The 12,794-nt window shown below is 40.2% G+C and overlaps 2 protein-coding genes across 6 annotated transcripts in view; one reads left to right on the top strand and one right to left on the bottom strand.

Annotated features, from left to right (window-relative positions):
* The window catches only part of lrp2a (low density lipoprotein receptor-related protein 2a), a 69,848-nt gene extending 67,873 nt beyond the window's left edge, over positions 1–1,975 (bottom strand). For all 5 annotated transcript variants that reach the window (XM_036958840.1, XM_036958841.1, XM_036958843.1 and 2 more), the window contains exon 1: positions 1,845–1,975. In XM_036958840.1, coding sequence (XP_036814735.1) covers positions 1,845–1,953 — 109 coding nt within the window. In that variant the 5' untranslated portion in view covers positions 1,954–1,975. The remainder of the gene's footprint in view (positions 1–1,844) is intronic.
* A 1,310-nt stretch (positions 1,976–3,285) lies between these two features.
* On the top strand, positions 3,286–7,863 carry zgc:172182 (coiled-coil domain-containing protein 89). The gene is made up of 7 exons (XM_021579072.2): positions 3,286–3,728; positions 4,560–5,032; positions 5,157–5,287; positions 5,372–5,508; positions 5,605–5,681; positions 6,158–6,257; positions 6,829–7,863. The coding sequence occupies exons 1-7, from the start codon at positions 3,669–3,671 to the stop codon at positions 6,913–6,915; spliced, it is 1,065 nt and encodes a 354-aa protein (XP_021434747.2). The 5' UTR covers positions 3,286–3,668; the 3' UTR covers positions 6,916–7,863.
* The last annotated feature ends 4,931 nt before the right edge of the window (positions 7,864–12,794 follow it).

The raw sequence follows: 12,794 nt of genomic DNA, 5'->3' as shown, positions 1-12,794 counted from the left end.
GAACACTATCCCTGGAGGACCCAGTGGAAATTAGGCTCAATGGATTAGAGAAAGTAACCTGTCCTCCAAGCCCCTTTTTGTCATTTCCTCTCAAACGCATGCTGGATAAATCTGAATTAAATCAACCATTCCTGCCTCAAATTTCTGAGGAGATCAACAAGTGCCATGATGCAAAACTGCAGAAGATGCAGGATGTGCATGAGGCCTGTTGCTAGTCGATGCAGTTAAAACGTGGTATATACTGAAACAGACGACTTTGATTACCTGTTGACTTCGATGTCTTTTTTAAACTACGATGACACAAAATATTTTGGTACATCATTGTTCATTTCTAAGGGACAAGCCTCCAAATTACTAACATGAAAACGCTGGCAAAGCCCTGATTTGATTCAATTCTGGCGAAGACCATGCTCATAGCCTCAGCTTGTAGAGATCACTTCTATATTATGGACTAAAAAATGCCACTGGATAATTTCAATTATTACATTTGATTGAGATATGTGTTTTTTATTTATTTTTTATTTTGTCATACTTTCTTATTTTGTATTGCCTTGGAATGTACAGTTGCCTTTATAGTGCAATGCAGCTATAAAAAATAAATAAAGCAGAAACATACAGCCTATTTAGCCTGGGATGGTTCCATGTGAGGTTGTAAGAACTTTCCCCTTGAAGTTTACATACACTCTTTTGCCTGTTGTTGCTTAGGTAGAAATAGTCACTTTCAGCAGCAGCAGCAGCAGCAGCGTAATTAGTTGCTTGATTCACACTAAGGAGATTACATACTAAGGGTTGAGCAAAAAGAAAGCAGATTACAATTTGAGCAGTAGGGTATAGGCTACTCTAGTATGCAAGAGACAAAGATAACAGTATTCCAGATCTATCAAACAAGGTGTATGACTAGTTTCTACAACATTTTAAGGAAAATGGGTCCTTGAATTAAGGCTATATAATTAGTTATCATCTATAGAGGTTTGCACTAGGCAAGCCATTGAGTTCCTCTGAATAAGATTTGTACCAGTAGCTTGCAGTCCACACAGATTGTCTGCAAGTCACATGCTCACTTCTGTTACCTAGCAACGACAAAGCTCAGGCAAAAGTTCTCCAAGAGAGATCTTCAAATCGGTCTGAGGCAGGCTTTGTGCTCAATACAAGCTTTAATAATGTTTAGAGTGGAATAGTTTTGTTAAATAAGTCAAATATTGTAAATTAAATTAAATTAATTGTGTATTTATTGGTTGCAAAAAATATATGTGTAGTGCTGGGGAAATAACTGGCCAAGGAGTTGGTAAGATTTTACTAAATAAATTCAGATTTTTTTATATAGAAAGTGCACATCACTTGATAAAAATATAAATGTATGTTTTGTCACATACACTGAACAGGTGCAGTGAAATGTGTTGTTTTACAGGTCAGCCGTAGTAGTACGGTGGCCCTGGAGCAAAATAGGGTTAAATGTCTTGCTTAAGAGCACATCAACAGATTTGTCACCTTGTTGGCTTAGGTATTCGAACCAGAGACCTTTTAGTTACTTACTGGCCCAATGCTCTAACCGCTAGTGCCTAGCACTTTAAATTGGCCAAGCATTGTACAAACATGGCTAAATAGCTTGTTTTTGACTTATAGATAGCCAAATTAGATGATTGTTTGTCTATCAACATCTTAGCTGAGTAAAATATGTCTTCAAATAACAACCCCAATAACTACAAATCAGGCCACTCTACCAGATAGGGGTTATTGGTGTCCATGTACAAGTGGTTGACATTTTCTCATCAAGGGCAGATATAGGCTACACAAACAACTATCAGCAGGTTCACAATGAAGTGATGAGTTTAGGATACTCTTACCTTGTGAATGACAGCGGAAAGTACAGAAAATCAATATAACAACAAGTTTTGCAAGTACTGCTCTCCACATTCTGATGCTGGGTCCCGGCTGGTCCGTCCAGCTCCTCATGAAGCCGGGCAGATGGAGGTGCTCTAGGGACTGAGATGCTGTTGCTTGCCTCTCTCTTTTTTGTCCCGCTAGTTGATGAAAAGGGGCGTACACAAAGCCAGAGACGGTCGCTCCCCCAACCCCGGCCCTGCTGATAAAACCCTTAAACCGCGCGCCCTGGAATCTGCATAATTCCATTGCCTGGGGTGTCTCATCTACACGTGATTTGACATTGCGTTGTCCATCAGACAGCTAGGTAGGCCCTAATGGTGGCAACAATAGTGAAATAATAACGCAGCATTTTGTTGTCTAAACATATATAATAATTACTCTCGATGTAAATCAAAACAACATGGGTTAGCCTAAAATAGCCCATTCGCAAATAATTCCCCGGAACCTTTATTTTTTACAATGCTGAATTGAAAGATGTATGTCCTAGGTCTTAAACATGTATTTATTTACTGTTTGTCTATTTACTATTTATTTAGTAGCCTATTTGATTAACTCAGCAGCAGGCAAATAAGAAACACAACTGTTGCTCTTCTTCTACCATGCTCACATGATCTTTCACATCCAGTGAATGATGTCTAAAATGAATAAGACAGTTATTTGTCATAAGAGTAAAATAAACGAAACAATTATAGGTTATGTTGTTGCCAGAGCATTGTTGAATGTTATTTTTTGTTCTGACTGAAAGGACTCAACGTTATTCAGCTTCAGGGTGACCTTGGTGTGTTGGTACGGGAATACACCGGGGTCAAGGCTCGCCTCAATTACATGGGGGGCACTGGGGCAGGATCATCATTTCAAGGCCCAGATCATGATAAATGCCCCAAAAAAAGCTGTAAAATGAGATGAAATCGACTAATCAATAAATATAGGCCTGCAAATTGGATCACTATTTAATCCTGTAAATGACTGCCTAATAAGCACCTACTTTAGGTCTACAAGCAAGGTTTCACCTAATAAGTCGTTGAATATCCCAAAATGGTTTGATTTGAAATATAAACTGTGCCTCAAGCCTTGCACTTTCGCTCCTTTTCGTAAAAAATCAGGTTTTGATGTGCTGGGTATCATGCATAGCCTAATACATGTTATTGTTTTTGTACTCCTCGATATCTATCTATTTGTATACATTGCTTTTAAATATTGGTGTTACGGAAATAACGAAGGATTGGGTCTGGGACCATGTTTGCGAGCCACTTTAGATGGGCCTCACGTTTCGATGTGTAGCATGCAAACCCACTTATGAGAGGCGCAGCAGCCCCATCATGTGGTGCAGAGGAGGAAATTCCACCTGCGGCGCACCGTTTTAATGTTTCATCTGCAACACTTCCGAACAATGCAACATAGGATTCCCTTTTCCATTTCCCTTGTGCATTTGTGTCGAGCTGTATAATTCCGTGGCTCATGTCTTTTGGCACAAGCCAATTAGCCAAATAAATACATAGAAAATCAACTACGTTATTATAAATGTAACAATTCTGGTCAAACATGATTAATGTTGGTGTGTGCCACCGCTCACTAAGAAATGGTGCGAGGAAATGTAAAGATGGGAGGGGAGAAAATGGTTTCGGGTAGGCAACTGAAATGACAGTTGCCAGTAGCAACAGCTGAAACTTTGCGGTTCTCCGACAAGACCCGTTGTAAAAGACTCGTTGAAGTAGTAGCGTTAAGTGAACGACACTGATTTACGCATCTCGAAGCTCGAATACCCTTTTCTAAAGGCAGTCGACATGGCATCACCCCACAGAAGTCCAAAAGATTTAAGGAAGATGATAAGAGAGACCAAACAGGTAAGAAACGTTACCAGGTTATTATCATTTCAAGAAACGTCGACGTCCGGCTCTGCTAGATACAAGCTACTGTAGCTAGCTAGCTAACGTTATAACCGTCTAACTTACTCGTCAACATTAGCAGTAAAGCACGCTTTGTTTTGCATTATTTAGCCACCTGTGTGTGTGGATATCTGAAGTCCGCATGGCCAATCTTATGGGAATATACGTTTAATTTCCTTCGAATTAAAACAAGATTGCATTGCAATGAATAATGTATAGCTAGCTAATTGACTGACAGACTGATTTTCTGCTGTTCACTTGCTCCAGGTTGCTTGGGGGTTGCTTGGGGGGGGGGGGGGGGGGGGGGGGGGGGGGGGGGGGGGGGTCAACATAACATTTTGGTTCGTGTAAAATGCATGTGGTGCAACTCTACATGGTAGTTGGGGTTCTTGGATGGTCGGCTGGATGTGCCACAGAGAGTAGAGTAGACATGGTCGTCACTAGTTACCACGCCTATTAAAACAATATTCTTCTTAAAATGGGATTTTAAAGGTAGCCTTAACGCGAACCACACGGGTAGCCTAACCTTAAATGAAGACCAAAACGCAGATTGTTACGATATAGGCTATTTTATTTTCCACCATAATTTGAAAATAAATTCATTCAAAATCCTACAATGTGATTTTCTGGATTTTTGTCTCATTTTGTCTGTCATAGTTGAAGTGTACCTATGATGAAAATTACAGGCCTCTCTCATCTCTTTAAGTGGGAGAACTTGCACAATTGATGGCTGACTAAATACTTTTTTGCCCCACTGTACATTTCACATGACTTATTTTTCTCCTCCAGGACATGGACGATGTCCACAAGTCTTTGGAGAAACTGCGTGGCCTTTCCCTGGAAGAGAGGACGGAGTCAGGGATGCTGCGGTCAAGGATAGACGAGCAATCGAGTTTGATTTGCATTTTGAAACAAAGAGCAGACGACATGCTTCTTCGTTGTCAGGCTCTGGAGAGGATCAACTCTGAGTTAGAAGACCTGAGAGCAGACGTACAGACCGAACTTGACAAGGAAAAGAAGAGATCCATGCAGTTAGAGCAAAGGTTTATGGATCTGGCAGCCAACCATCAGGAGCTGATACATTTCAAGGACGAGTACAAAAGACAGAATGCCAAACTAAAACAGGAGAATGAACGACTTCAGGAAGAAAACAAGAAACTTTTCTCTAAAGACTTACAAGACAAAGAAGCAGTTGTTTTGAAACTAACACAAGAACTGAGAGACCTTGCAGAGCAACATAGAAGTCTTGATAATGAATATCAGTAAGAATGTACCATTTGTTTTTCTATTTAAATTTATGGCTGCATTTAGTGAATGTAGACGGACTTCATCCGATTGTTCAATGTAGGAGTGTTATAACAAAAGGTATATATTTTTTCCCAACAGGGGAAAAACAACTGGGTTCAAGACCAAACTTAAAGGGCTCATGGATCTCCATCATACTAAGGAGGCGTCCTTACAAGGTGAATTGCATGATGCTCAAAGACAGCTGAGCAATGCAGTGGAGATGTGCACAGGTGAGTTTGGCTGTATAATTCTGTTTCCCAAAACATCTGTCCTAAATGACAAATATGACCAATTTTCTGATGTCTCTTGACCAGAACTTGATCAACAGCTTAAAAAAGCAAGAGAAAATGATTCATTGAAAGGGACAGAGATGCAGAAAAAAATGGAGGTCTTGGCCAAGGAAAAAGACAAATTCTTGGATCTCTCGATGCAAAGGGGGAAACTAATACAGGTAATGCATAACATCATTTTTTTTTTTACAGAATGGCAGTTTTAACTACACATGGAAGAAGTTAATCTAATTCATAATATTTCTGCCTTTTGAAAGGATAAACAGGTGGAAATCCAGCAGTTGGAGACAAAAAGGCAAGAGGTGGAAAAAAACAGGGCTGCTGCAGAAGAAAGGTATATAATGGTTTAAAGGCCCAGTGCAGTCAAAAATGTGATTGCCTGTGTTTTTTATATATATATCTTTCCACACTATGAAGTTACAATACTGTGAAAATTATGATGATGCCCGTTTAGTGTAAGAGCTGTTTTGGTGGGGTGGAGTTTTGGCCTGCTTGGTGACATCACCAGGTGGTAAATTAGTTCAAATGAATAGAACAATAAGAACGAGTGTTCCAAATCTCTCCCCTCTCATGCCACTCACAGACAGTCCTAGTAAAATTCTTGCTTGAGAAATTGCTCTTGCTAAGAAGTATTTGTGGTTCTTTTTGATGATTTTGATTGAAAATGATCACAGTAAGGTACTTAATTTTTACCCAGAAATGATTTGATATTGAGATAAAAAAAAAACGGCTGCACTGGGCCTTTAAAATGCAGTCCAATAGTGGCACGTATAATGTACAGTCTGTATATTAAATATGTCTCTGCTTTAGGTTTGAAAGAGAGGCAGCTGTGGTGAACACTAATTTGAAAGTCAAAGAACTCCAGCATGCTCTTGATCAGTCTGTGAACACTTGCAACAAGCTGACGAAGGTTAGTTGAAATATGGAAAAACCAATGATGTATATAAAACCTGGATTGCTAATGCTATGTATTGGCGATTGAGAGGCTTTGAAGACACCGGTCAGCCATATTGCACTCCCCAGTCCTCCATAGCAAGGAATCAATGGAATTCTACAGTATTTCAATTAAATGTATGAAGGACAAAATTACATATATTTACGTATTTTTTGTTGTAGTGGGGACAGTACAATTAGTCATCTCTTAAATGTATACTTTAAATAAAATGTTTTTCAATTTGTTTCTATTTTATGTTTATCTCATAAAATATACTTTAAAAGTATCCATTAAGGTGTCTATAATAGAATACATGTGACAAAAACGAATGTAGACATGAATAAATGCATTTCTATAGCTTCCAATAATATTTTTTTTTATAATGTTGGGGGAGTGCCAAGATGGAGGCACGGTGTTTTCAACACACCGCCGTCTAATTAGTCATCTAGTGTATATATAAATCATTGGGATAAACTGACATTGCAATATTGCAAAAGAGCTGCTTTAGAAGTTCTATCGTGCTCAATTGTATACAATTATTTCATAGGATTTTGAAGCCTATAAAAACCACAGCACCGACCTACTTGAAAAGGAAAAGGAGTTAAATGCCAAGCTGCGCCATATGATTGGCTAAGACTACCTCCCATTCCATCCACCCATTCACTGATGTAATAAGATAGGAGTATGAATTTGCTTCTCTCCCAGGCCCACCCATGGCTGTGCCCATGCACAGTCATGTGAAATCCATAGATTAGGGCCTGATGAATTACTTTCAATTGACAGATTTCCTTATATGAACTGTAACTCAGTAAAATCGTTGATATTGTTGCATGTTGAGTTTATGTTTTTGTTCAGTGTATTTACATTGTGTGCACATGCTTCATGTGATAGAAATCTGAACATACTACCTGCGCTTTGAAAATTTGGATTAATTATAATTTCCTGTGGATATATTGTTTTGAATTTATTCCTACATAATGACTAACCATGTAGACTAACTGGTAGAGAAAGTTCAAATGTAATTTTATCCAACATCCAGGCTTGTAGAGGTCCTGAGAGGACCATTTCAAACACAAACACTGAAATGTCCCAGACGGTGGATTTAGAAATTCTTCCGTTTGGTCCCCAGGCAAGTGTGGAGAGAGCGCCTGGGGCTCTGCTGAATGCTTTTAGGGTATTAAACCCTGGCTTAAGAGCTTGCAGAGCAGGTGCAGCAGCGTCAGAACCCAACATGGTGAATATGGCTGAAAGTTTAAAAGAGATGGTGCACTGTAACTTTTATAAGGAGGAGCCATGTGAAAATTCTGGCTTAGTTTACATCTCTATCACAAGAGGGCAGTACAGGCTTTGTGTGTGTGTGTGTGTGTGTGTGTGTGTGCGCGTGCTTTTGACCATTTGAACATTGTTATTTATCAGGCTTGAACTTGAACATGTTGATGTTACCTGGCTAATTATTCTCATGATAAATTTGCAGTTGAAGTCTGAAGTTTACATACACCTTAGCCAAATGTATTTAAACTCAGTTTCCCACAATTCCTGACATTTAATCCCAGTAAAATTCCCTGTCTTAGGTCAGTTAGGATCACCACTTAATTTTAAGAATGTGAAATGTCAGAATAATAGTAGAGAGAGATTTGATTTCAGCTTTTATTTCTTTCATCACATTCCCAGTGTGTCAGAAGTTTACATACAGTCATGGCCAAAAGTTTTGAGAATGACACAAATGTTAATTTCCACAACGTTTGCTGCTTCAGTGTCTTTAGATATTTTTGTCAGATGTTATTATGGAATACTGAAATATAATTACAAGCATTTCATAAGTGTCAAAGGCTTTTATTGACAAAAACATGAAGTTGATGCAAATAGTCAATATTTGCAGTGTTGACCCTTCTTTTTCAAGACCTCTGCAATCCGCCCTGGCATGGTGTCAATTAACTTCTGGGCCACATCCTCCTGACTGATGGCAGCCCATTATTGAATAATCAAATGCTTGGAGTTTGTTAGAATTTGTGGGTTTTTGTTTGTCCACTAACATCTTGAGGATTGACCACACGTTCTCAATGGGATTAAGGTCTGGGGAATTTCCTGGCCATGGACCCAAAATATCAATGTTTTGTTGCCCGAGCCACTTAGTTATCACTTTTGCCTTATGGCAAGGTGCTCCATAATGCTGAAAAGGGCATTGTTCGTCACCAAACTGTTCCTGGATGGTTGGGAGAAGTTGCTCTCTGAGGATGTGTTGGTAACATTTTTTATTCATGGCTGTTCTTAGGCAACATTTTGAGTGAGCCCACTCCCTTGGCTGAGAAGCAACCCCACACATGAATGGTCTCAGGATGCTTTACTGTTGGCATGACATAGGACTGATGGTAGCGCTCACCTTGTCTTCTCCGGACAAGCTTTTTCCAGATGCCCCAAACAAATCGGAAAGGGGATTCATCAGAGAAAATGACTTTACACCTGTCCTCAGCAATCCAATCCCTGTGCCTTTTGCAGAATATTAGTCTGTCCCTGATGTTTTTCCTGGAGAGAAGTGGCTTCTTTGCTGCCCTTCTTGACATCAGGCCATCCTCCAAAAGTCGTCGCCTCACTGCGCGTGCAGATGCACTCTCACCTGCCTGCTGCGATTCCTGAGCAAGCTCTGTACTGGTGGTGCCCTGATCCCGCCGTTAAATCAACTTTAGGAGACGGTCCTGGCACTTGCTGGACTTTCTTGGGTGCCCTGAAGCCTTCTTCACAACAATTGAACCACTCTCCTTGAAGTTCTTGATGATCCGATAAATGGTTGATTTAGATGCAATCTTACTGGCAGCAATATCCTTGCCTGTGAAGCCCTTTTTGTGCCAAGCAATGATCTGATGACCCTTCATAACATTCTGGAGTATATGCAAATTGCCTTCGTACAAACTGAGGCAGCAGACTTTGTGAAAATGTATATTTGTGTCATTCTCAAAACTTTTGGCCACGACTGTACACTCAATTAGTATTTGGTAGCATTGCCTTTACATTGTTTAGCTTGGGTCAAACGTTTCGGGTAGCCTTCCACAAGCTTCCTACAATAAGTTGGGTGAATTTTGGCCCATTCCTCCTGACAGAGCTGGTGTAACGGAGTCAGGTTTGTAGGCCTCCTTGCTCGCACACACTTTTTCAGTTCTGCCCACAAATTTTCTATGGGATTGAGGTCAGGGCTTTGTGATGGCCACTCCAGTACCTTGACTTTGTTGTCCTTAAGCCATTTTGCCACAACTTTGTAAGCATGCTTGGGGTCATTATCCATTTGGAAGACCTATTTGCGACCAAGCTTTAACTGATGTCTTGAGATGATGTGGACATATTGAAGCAACATTTTCTTTCCTCATGATACCATCTATTTTGTGAAGTGCACCAGTCCCTCCTGCAGCAAAGCACCCCCACAACATGATGCTGCCACCCCTGTGCTTCACAGTTGGGATGGTGTTCTTTAGCTTGCAAGCCTCCCCCTTTTTCCTCCAAACATAACGATGGTCATTATGGCCAAACAGTTATATTTTTGTTTCCTCAGACCAGAGGACATTTCTCCAAAAAGTACGATCTTTGTCCCCATGTGCAGTTGCAAACCGTAATCTGGCTTTTTTATGGTTGTTTTGGAACAGTGGCTTCTTCCTTGCTGAGCTGCCTTTCAGGTTATGTCGATATAGGACTCGTTTTACTGTGGATATAGATACTTTTGTACCTGTTTCCTCCAGCATCTTCACAAGGTCCTTTGCTGTTGTTCTGGGATTGATTTGCACTTTTCGCACCAAAGTATGTTTATCTCTAGGAGACAGAACGCGTCTCCTTCCTGAGCGGTATGACGGCTGCGTGGTCCCATGGTGTTTATACTTGCCTACTATTGTTTGTACAGATGAACATGGTACCTTTAGGTGTTTGGAAATTGCTCCCAAGGATGAACCAGACTTGTGGAGGTCTACAATTTATTTTCTGTGGTCTTGGCTGATTTCTTTTGATTTTCCCATGATGTCAAGCACAGTGGCACTGAGTTTGAAGGTAGGCCTTAAAATACATCCACAGGTACACCTCCAATTGACTCAAATGATGTCAGTCAGCCTAAAGCCATGACATCATTTTCTGGAATTTTCCAAGCTGTTTAAAGGCACAGTCGACTTCATGTACAGTATGTAAACATCTGAACCACAGGAATTGTGATACATTGAATTGTAAGTGAAACAATTTGTCTGTTAACAATTGTTGGAAAAATGACTTGTGTCATGCACAAAGTAGATGTCCTAACCGACTTGCCAAAACTATAGTTTGTTAACAAGACATTTTTGGAGTGGTTGAAAAACTAGTTTTAAGGACTCCAACCCAAGTGTATATAAACTTCTGACTTCAACTGTAGTAACTGCTTATTATAGGAGTTATTTTGTCATCACATTTCTTAGAAAAACACACACAGAAAGAGAGAGGGAGCTTTTGACCATTGGAACGTTGTTATATCAGGCTTGATTATGTTGTTACCTGTACCTAATTCTTTGTATGATAAATTATTGACAGCTATTAACCTAAAAAAGGTTGGGATGACAAAACAACTCCTACAATAAGCAGTAAGACCTGAATGTCAAATGTCATGTTGCGCCAGAAGAATATCCTCTGGCCGTCTCCCACTTTTCAGTATATGCTACACCGATTTGCAGTTCTAAGTATATTTCCTATAGGGCGGCAGGTAGCCTAGTGGTTAGAGCGTTGGACTAGTAACCGAAATGAATAATGTGTCCCTGAACAAAGGGGGGGGGGGTCTAAATCAAAAGTAACAGTCAGTATCTGGTGTGGCCACCAGCTGCATTAAGTACTGCAGTGCATCTCCTCCTCATGGACTGCACCAGATTTGTCAGTTCTTGCTGTGAGATGTTACCCCACTCTTCCACCAAGGAAGAGTGGGGTAACCACCTGTCCTGCAGTAAATCACGCACACAACGAGCAGTATGGCTGGTGGCATTGTCATGCTGGCGGGTCATGTCAGGATGAGCCTGCAGGAAGGGTACCACATGAGGGAGGAGGATGTCTTCCCTTAACTGTGACCTTAATTGCCTACCATCTGTAAGCTGTTAGTGTCTTAATGACCGTTCCACATGTGCATGTTCATTAATTGTTTATGGTTCTTTGAACAAGCATGGGAAACGGTGTTTAACCCCTTTACAATGAAGATCTGAGCTGTTCTTGCCATAATATGGACTTTTAACAAATAGAGCTATCTTCTGTATACCACCCCTACCTTGTCACAATACAACTTGGCTGAAACGCATTAAGAAGGAAAGAAATTCAACAAATTAACTTTTAACAAGGCACACCTATTCATTGAAAGGCATTCCATGTGACTACCTCATGAATCTGGTTGAGAGAATGCCAAGAGTGTGCAAAGCTGTCATAATGGCAAAGGGTGGCTACTTTGAAGAATCTCAAATATTAAATATATTTAGATTTAACACTCTTTTTAGTTTCTACATTATTCCGTATGTGTTATTTCATAGTTCTGATGTTTTCACTATTATGCTACAATGTAGAAAATAGTGTAAATAAAGGAAAACCCTTGAATGAGTAGGTGTGTCCAAACTTTTGACTGATACTGTAAATCAAGCAAGTATTTTTATATTCCACAAGTATTATCAGATCATATTTATCAGATACAAGTTACAAATGCTGGTAAACACTCATACATTTTTTTTTTTTAATCACACAGGTAGTGTACTGGGCCTTTTACTAGTACTGTGTTAGATTGTTAGGCAAGTCAGTTAAGAACATTCTTATTTACAGTGACGGTCTACCCCGGCCAAACCTTTACCCGGACGACGCTGAGCCAATTGTGCGCCGCCCTATGGGACTCCCAATCACGGCCGGTTGTGATACAGCCTGGAATCGAGCCAGGGTCTGTAGGGACGCCTCTAGTATTGAGATACAGTGCCTTAGACCACTGTACCAATCGGGAGCCCCCATATAGATGTCATCAGTGCAGGCACAAAGAAAATCACAGCATCCCAAACTACTTCCCACAGCTATGCAAACACAATTTAAAGCTGCAATATGTAACTTTTCGGGCGATCAGACCAAATTCACAGGAATGTGTGTTATTGACCTGTCATTCTCATTGAAAACATGTCTTAGAAGTGGTAGAGCTGTTTATATGTGCACTATTTCTATGCTTCCAGTTTTGAAGTTTCATTCTGTCTTTTACTTTCGGTTTTGAACACCAGCTTCAAACAGCTGAAAATACAATATTTTTGGTACAATGTTAATCTACACCAGGGGTGTCAACCTCATTCCTTGGAGAGCCTGGTGTCTGCGGGTTTTGGGTTTTTCCTTTTAATTAAGACCTAGACAACCAGGTGAGGGGAGTTCAACACTAATTAGTGACCTTAATTCATCAATCAAGTACAAGGTAGGAGCAAAAACCCGCAGATACTTGGCCCTCCGTGGAATGAGTTTGACACGTGCTCTACACTATAATTGCTTGTTTTGTCATGAGGTTTTACTTACTGT

Source organism: Oncorhynchus mykiss, chromosome 22 (genome assembly GCF_013265735.2).
Source record: "Oncorhynchus mykiss isolate Arlee chromosome 22, USDA_OmykA_1.1, whole genome shotgun sequence".
Lineage (NCBI taxonomy): Eukaryota > Metazoa > Chordata > Actinopteri > Salmoniformes > Salmonidae > Oncorhynchus > Oncorhynchus mykiss.
This window is presented reverse-complemented; position numbering and strand designations above follow the sequence as displayed.

Coding starts and splice junctions, on each gene's coding strand:
- zgc:172182 (XM_021579072.2), top strand. CDS start 3,669: ATGGCATCACCCCACAGAAGTCCAAAAGATTTAAGGAAGATGATAAGA. Junction 3,729..4,559: donor TGATAAGAGAGACCAAACAG/GTAAGAAACGTT, acceptor TTTCTCCTCCAG/GACATGGACGATGTCCACAA. Junction 5,033..5,156: donor AGTCTTGATAATGAATATCA/GTAAGAATGTAC, acceptor TTTTCCCAACAG/GGGAAAAACAACTGGGTTCA.